Source organism: Oncorhynchus clarkii, chromosome 20 (assembly GCF_045791955.1).
Source record: "Oncorhynchus clarkii lewisi isolate Uvic-CL-2024 chromosome 20, UVic_Ocla_1.0, whole genome shotgun sequence".
In the NCBI taxonomy this organism is placed as follows: Eukaryota; Metazoa; Chordata; class Actinopteri; order Salmoniformes; family Salmonidae; genus Oncorhynchus; species Oncorhynchus clarkii.
The window spans coordinates 50196582-50203810 of NC_092166.1; the positions used below are offsets into that span (position 1 = coordinate 50196582).

General features: G+C 43.8%; 1 protein-coding gene across 1 annotated transcript; it reads right to left on the reverse strand.

Moving 5' to 3' along the window:
* Window positions 1-891: 891 nt before the first annotated feature.
* LOC139377474 (T-box transcription factor 6) lies at window positions 892-5827 on the reverse strand. The gene is made up of 8 exons (XM_071120506.1): window positions 5758-5827; window positions 4878-5091; window positions 4158-4425; window positions 3774-3917; window positions 3526-3596; window positions 3365-3414; window positions 2810-3134; window positions 892-2227 (listed from the first exon to the last, which is right to left on the reverse strand). The coding sequence occupies exons 1-8, from the start codon at window positions 5825-5827 to the stop codon at window positions 892-894; spliced, it is 2478 nt and encodes an 825-aa protein (XP_070976607.1).
* Window positions 5828-7229: the final 1402 nt, after the last annotated feature.

Genomic DNA, 7229 nt, shown 5'->3' on the forward strand with positions numbered 1-7229 from the left:
CCCTTGAATGAGTAGGCATGTCCAAACTTTTGACTGGTACTGTATAGTTTTGGTATAATGTGTATATTTATGGTGTATATACAAAGTGCATTTGTAAAAGAGACCTAGATCTCAATATGTCTTTCCTGTGAAAATAATGGTTAAATAAATACAAAATTACTAATAATTTCACTGTAATCGATTCACAAAAACATAGTCAATAACACACTTCATTGTTTTAATACTGGAATGGATTTGAAAAAGAACAGATTAAAAAAATATTTACAAGTTTAAGTCCAATTCAACAGTTTTTTTAGTTAGAAAAAACAAAAGAAAACATGGAACTTGAAAATGTCACCATAGTTTGATGCACAGTAGGTCAACAAACTTTCACACGGACAAAGTAAAAAAATAAATCTAATTATTTTCCAACAACTTCAACTAATACTACACATAGGATCCTTAAAAGCACTATACAATCTATACATTTGTATTTATTTATAATGAACACACTTGCTATCACAAAACAGTTTAGCAAAAGGCCACATTTCCAATGAACTGTTTTGACCACTGTAGCTCTTCTCTGTTGATTCACTCTCTTTCTCTCCATACACAGCACACCATTTTCTGATGCATGTCATCTTCATAAATTACAACATTGGGGGCATTCGACGTTGCAGCCGACTTTAAAGGTTGAATTCCTGTTGACAACATTGCAGACGCATTCCAGATCTTACTGTACAATGCCTGGATAGGTATTTAACATATCAGCTAACCACATCATATGATATAGCAATCTGACTGGCCAACTGCACAGTCGATGACTTGGCACACAACCATTGGTTGATGCAATGGAACGCCTGCACATCATGTTGGGCTGGAACTCGACCATTACCTTCTATCTCCTCTACCTCAGAATACAGCCCTCCCACTCATATCCAGGTAGGACCCCTGAGCATGGGTGTGGCCATGCTGGTGCTGCCTGTACATGTGCCTGAGAGGTATGGGGAAGGACGAGCGGGGGTCCTGACAGAGGCGCAGAGGATAGGAAGAGAAGGGGGGATAGAGGGCAGGGGGTGTGGAGGTGGAGGAGACACAGGATGAAAGAGAGGGATCCAGTGGAGGCAGGAGTGAGGGATGGTGAAGTACCATTTCTGGAAGATAGGGTGCGCCAGAGTTGAACTGGGAGAAGGAGCCAATCTCGGTGGGCGCTATCGGGGGGTAGGAGGAGGGCGTGGTGGTCTGGTTCTGGGGACATGTCGTTGGAGGGAGGGAGTGGTTGGTCAGGGAGAAGGGTGGGATGTGAGAAGAGGCAGAAGGCTGGAAAGAGGCGACGGACACAGAGGGAATGGCGGAACAGGAAGAGGGTTGGTAAACTGGATTAGGAAGGGAGGATGGGGGGTGAGTGAAGGAGGAAGGAAGAAAGGACGACCCAACAGAGGGAGCTTGCATCTGAGTCGGGATGGGAATAGACACAGCGGAGTGGACGGAGCCGGAGGAAGCATTCGGAAGAGTCCAATTTTGAACTGAAGAGCAAGAAGAGAGGGATGAAGGGAGAGACGGAAAGGGATAAGATAGAGGTGCGGAATGGGAAGAAAGAGAATAAGGGAGAGAGGGAACGGGGTGTGATTGAGAAGTTGAGGGACTTGAGAGGTTGAAGAAAGACGGAGGGGTGGTTTGGATGACGTTGGAGAGAGGTAGGTTTGGGTAGGGGTATGCTGTGGGGTTAAAGACCAACAGAGGGGGAGTCTGGTTGGAGATGGGGACAGCTTGTAGAGCCTGGTTCGGGGGAGTGAGCATGGAATGGGTGGTCACCCCATTCTGCTGGATGGGTTGACAGGAGGGAGGAGGGAGTGATGGAAAAGAGGTATTTGTGGGTGTATGAGGACTGAGCAGGCCTTGCTGTGGGATGGATGGAAGGATGGATTGACAGGAGGTGGAGGACAGGAGAGGCTTGGGGGAGGATGAAGTGGAAATAGGCACGGTGGGGTAGGTGAAACTAGTTTGCTGAAGTGAGGGAGATGTGGTGGAGGAAGGGAGGGTAGGAGAAGAGGAGAGAATAGAGGGATAGTCAGTGGTGGCCATGGATGGATAATTAAAAGTAGAAGTGGGGGAGGGTTGGGAGATGGAGGGATCTGAGCGGTAGGAGGATGAAGACTGAGGATGAGGAGCAGGGTCAAAAGAGGAAGAACCAAGAGGAGTGGCTGGATATGTCCCATTGTAAGTGGAAAGACTCATAGTGACGGACCTGCAAGGTAAAAATAAAATACAAATCTCATTATTGCAACCTGTGAATGTAACTGACACATAACAGCTGACCAAAGGTGTTGTACCAATGACTTGTTAATTATTTAAAGATATGGATGGGGTACATCTCAATACTCTAAAGTGTCTTTGTCTCCTCGTCTCCATCTGCACTCACTGACATTAAAGGAGGTTGCAGGTGAAATCCAGCAAAGTCCAGGTAGGCATCCTCGATCTCCGCATTGCTTTTATATAGCCAGGATTTTCATATCAGTGCAGATGAAGCATATATATTTTTAAATGTAACCTTTATTTAACTAGGCAAGTCAGTTTAGAATAAATTATTATTTACATTGATGGCCTACCGGGGAACAGTGGGTTAAACTGCCTTTTTCAGGAGCAGAATGACAGATCTGCACCTTGTCAGCTCGGGGATTTGTTCCAGCAACCTTTTGGTTACTGGCCCAACGCTCTAACCACTAGGCTACCTGCCGCCCCAAAGAGCTAACCTTGGCCGCAGATCCTTACTTTAGACAATCAACATGCACCCATTGTGAACTTAAATGTTTATAAACCCAAAACTCACCTGTCCATCATTCCATCGGTGACTTTGTTGCCCGATGCATTTTGTGGACCCTTGGTCATATCGGCCGTGATGTTAGCTGTGATGTCAGTCATCTGGGAGGCAATGAAGGTTTGGCCCACCAGGTCTAGAGCTTGCTGCTGCTCTGGAACAGGGCTCTCCTGGAAAGGCGTTTCGTTGGAGCCATACACACACACAGACTCAGGGAGAGGGGGAAGGGATGGAAGAGATGCCAGGGCCAGGCTCTGGAGGTCGGAGGAGGAGGAGGAGGAGGAGGAAGAGGAGTACTGAGACAGGAGCTCAGTGGAGTCACACGGGTCACAGCTCACTGAGAGAGAGGATAGAGGAAGTAGATAGAAAATAGAGGGACAGAAAATAGAGTAAAATAGGATTTTAGTTGATCATTTTAAAAACAATAAACAAAGCATATGCATAAATCAAATCATTGAGGAGGACACAGAAAATGGTCAGAAAAGCATCATCATTGCAATGAATGATTGTTGGATGGAAAAGGAATGAACAAGTTGAATGAAATTTGAGTAATATTATTAAACTCACCAATATCTAGAGGTTCATTTAGCTTCCGCTTTTGCCTCACGTCCCTCTGTCTGGAAGAAAATAAAAATATAGATAGGTGAGTGTATGTGGAAATATTAGTGTGTGTGGATGTGCGTGCATGTGTGTGTGTGTGTGAGCATGTGTGTCTGTGTGTGCTATACCTTTTGCTATTCATGCCATCCTCTCGAAAGCCCTTAGCGAAGGGATTGGATTGGATCTTCAGTTCAGTGATCTGCCAATCAGTCACACAGTCAGTAACCATTATGAGAAGAATTGAAAGTATGTTAGAAGTGTATAAAAACATTCTCTGAGAAACTATATTATCTTTTACCCATTTGATATTTTATGCATATATACTGTCACTCGTTCTCTCTCTCTCACACACACCCTTCACCCTTCCTTCCCTTACTTTATTGTTCTGGTAGGCGGTGACGGTGAGGAACTGGGTCTCTGGGAAGATGAAGGAGTGTTGCCCTCCCCCCCACCTCAGCACGTCCCTGGCCTCAATCACGTGTACCCGTGGCTGGTAACGGTGGAGGGAGTGGAGGATGATCTACGAGAAAGAAGAGAGAGCGAGGAAGGAAGAAAGTCATTATTATTGTCATTATAAAAAGTTGGGTATGACATGATCATTTTTGTTTTTAAGAAATAGATATGCCTAGATTCACACCTATTAACACACACACACACACAAACACACAACACACACACACACACACACACACACACATCAACCCCCCCCCCCCCCACACACACACTCACTGTCATACTTTCTTTCTCCCACTATACTCACATATCCCTGTGTGTCCAGCGTGTTGTTGGTGAGCTTGGCGCGGTGGAAGGAGATGCTCCTGCTCTGCCAGTGGGCACCCGTGGCTGGCGAGTCTGGGTGGATAAACACCCGGTCGGGTAAGCGGGCCTCAGCGCCACCCACCACCTGCCAGGTGTCACCCTGGAAGCGGTAGCGAGAGGTGTCCATGGCCACCATATCCAGCAGCAGGATGTAGCGCAGCGCCGGGTTCAGGCCTGACAGCTTTACCCTCAGCTGGGGGAACATCCGCCTTGGAGGAGGGAGGAAAGAGTGGACGAAGGGAGACAGAAATCAGGTGGGGGAGAAAGAGAGGGAAAGATAATGGTTTTATTACACAATTTTAGAAGCATTACAACATATCAATGGCAGCTAGGCTGAATTATTTGATTCAATTTACACATTACATTGGAAGAGAGGAAAAGATGGAGAGAGAAAGAAGAAAAGGGAAAGAAAGAGAGAGAGAGAGAGAGGGATATAAGGAAAGGAAGGGAGATAGAGAGAAAGAAACAGAAGGGTGATAGAGAGAGAAAGAAATAAGAAGTGGGAGAGAGAGAGATTGATAAATATAATCATTTTGAGAAGGCATTTCCCAGTAAATGAATTTCCTTTATTAACCTTTGACCTTTTAGCAGTGGAGATACATTTAAATCAAACTTTATTGAAAAAAAATCGCAACATGGGTCACAGATGGACAGCACTCACCTGCCCTTCTTGGTGATGATCATCTCTGTGCCCACGGAGCAGAAATGTTTCCACAGTGAACCGTTCTCCAGCTCCATCTTGACGCTGTCCTGCTGGCCTTTACAGGTTGACTCGCTGGGGGCGGGGGGTGGGGCCAGAGGGTGAGAGGTCATAGCCCCGGCAGCCATGTCATAGGAGGAGGGGTAGAGGGCCATGTGGGCAGGAGGTTCCCTATCTGGTAGGGGGGGCGTATAATTATAATTAATTAGCTTCAGTTAAAATTCAAGTAAGCATGGGAGTGCTGTGCAACCTAACACCTAAATTAAAGGAAATTTCCACCCAAAAACAGGAATGCCACCGGTATGATGCAAAATGCATCTTATTGGCTCTATTTCTGTATTTTGAAAGTTTTATGTCTTGAAAACTTGATTGCTGACATGCAAAATATTTTGGGACTATATCAACATTGGACTAATGAAATAAATACCAAAAGATAATTTTTGGGTGAAATTTTTAAGGGGCCAGGGTATCCCCATTTCAATTTGTAGCATTGGTGGCATAGTCATAACAAATGACACCACAATAAGTAAATAAGTAATTCCAATCCTGAGTTTGGTGTTGATCAATGACCATTTTGGCATTGAGATAAGCATTACCACATAATATTAATACTCTGACATTCATACTAATACATTTGATCAGATCTTATCATAAAACAATGGTAACGATTGACAAATTTGACAAGGTCAACTTTAACCATGATCTGAATTGGACTGGGTAATTATAACAGTATTTCAAAGGATTAACCATGAATTGTAAAGCACCACATGACATGCACAACACACACTGATGCTTTCTCTCAAATGCACATTGACACAGACAGACAGATGCACACACTCGCCTCTATAGTAGCAGTCTCCCACTCTTTGGTGCCCAAGGGCCAAACTGGGGTACATCTCCACACTCAGCATCTCTTCGTTCTCGCTATACCTCTCTTTCTCTCCCTTTCCTCTCCCTTGCTCAGTAACTCACTCTATTTCTCTTTCTCTCTCTGTCCATTTACTGCCAATCAGTGTGTTTGTTCTCCAGTGCGATTTGTCCTTGATGTTTCGATCTTGTCCTTGTAGTATTCTCTGAGTTTTCTTTTTGGCTATGGTATTTCTTCTTTTTCCCCCTTCACTCTGTCTGTCTTGTCCCTCTCTCTTTCTCTTCTTTAAGTGTCCCTCTCGCTCAGGGCCTATGTGTTATATAGGTGAGTGAGGCTTCACACGTCGGGCCAAATGGTTTTCACACTTCCTTCTTTTTAACTCTCCCTAGGACCAACCTGCAGGCTGCAGGCCCCCTCTCTGTTCTCATTCTCTAAACAGACAGCTGACCAATACAAAAACAGCACAGAGCAGCGTGTTTACATCAAGAAATAAGGCCAGTTATATACACACACACACACACACACACACACACACACACACACACACACACACTCACACACTCACACATATATATATATATATATATATATATATACACACAGTACCAGTCAAAAGTTTAGACACCTACTCATTCAAGGGTTTTTCTTTATTTTTAGAAAAAATAAATAAATTGTAGAATAATAGTGAAGACATCAAAACTATGAAACAACAAGTAGTAAGCAAAAAAGTGTTGAACATATAAAAATATATTTTAGATTTTAGATTCTTCAAAGAAGCCACCCTTTGTTTTGATGACAGCTTTGCACACTCTTGGCATTCTCTCAACCAGCTTCATGAGGTAGTCACCTGGAATGCATTTCAATTAACAGGTGTGCCTTGTTAATTTGTGGAATTTATTTCCTTCTTAATGCGTTTGAGCCGATCAGTTGTGTTGTGACAAAGTAGAAATAGCCCTATTTGGTAAAAGACCAAGTCCATATTATGACAAGAACAGCTCAAATAAGTAAAGAGAAACAACATGAATGTCAGTCAATCCGGAAAATGTCAAGAACTTTTAAAGTTTCTTCATGTGCAGTCACAAAAACTATCAAGCTCTATGATGAAACTGGCTCTCATGAGGACCATCACAGGAAAGGAAGACCCAGAGTTACCTCTGCTGCAGAGCATAAGTTCATTAGAGTTACCAGACTCAGATATTGCAGCCCAAATAGATGCTTCAAAGAGTTCAAGTAACAGACACACCTCAACATCAACTGTTCAGAGGAGACTGTGTGAATCAGGCCTTCATGGTCAAATTATTGCAAAGAAACCACTACTAAAGGACACCAATAAGAATAGACTTTCTAGGGACAAGAAACACGAGCAATGGACATTAGACCGGTGGAAATCTGTCCTTAGGTTTGATGAGTCCAAATTTGAGATTTTTGGTTCCAAACGCTGTGTC

Excerpts from the sequence above, each read along its gene's own strand:
- LOC139377474 (XM_071120506.1), bottom strand. The coding sequence starts at position 5,827 with ATGCTGAGTGTGGAGATGTACCCCAGTTTGGCCCTTGGGCACCAAAGA. Across the intron at positions 5,092-5,757 it reads GGGAGACTGCTACTATAGAG|ATAGGGAACCTCCTGCCCAC; the intron begins GCGAGTGTGTGC and ends CCCCCCTACCAG. Across the intron at positions 3,135-3,364 it reads AAATGAACCTCTAGATATTG|TGAGCTGTGACCCGTGTGAC; the intron begins GTGAGTTTAATA and ends CCTCTCTCTCAG.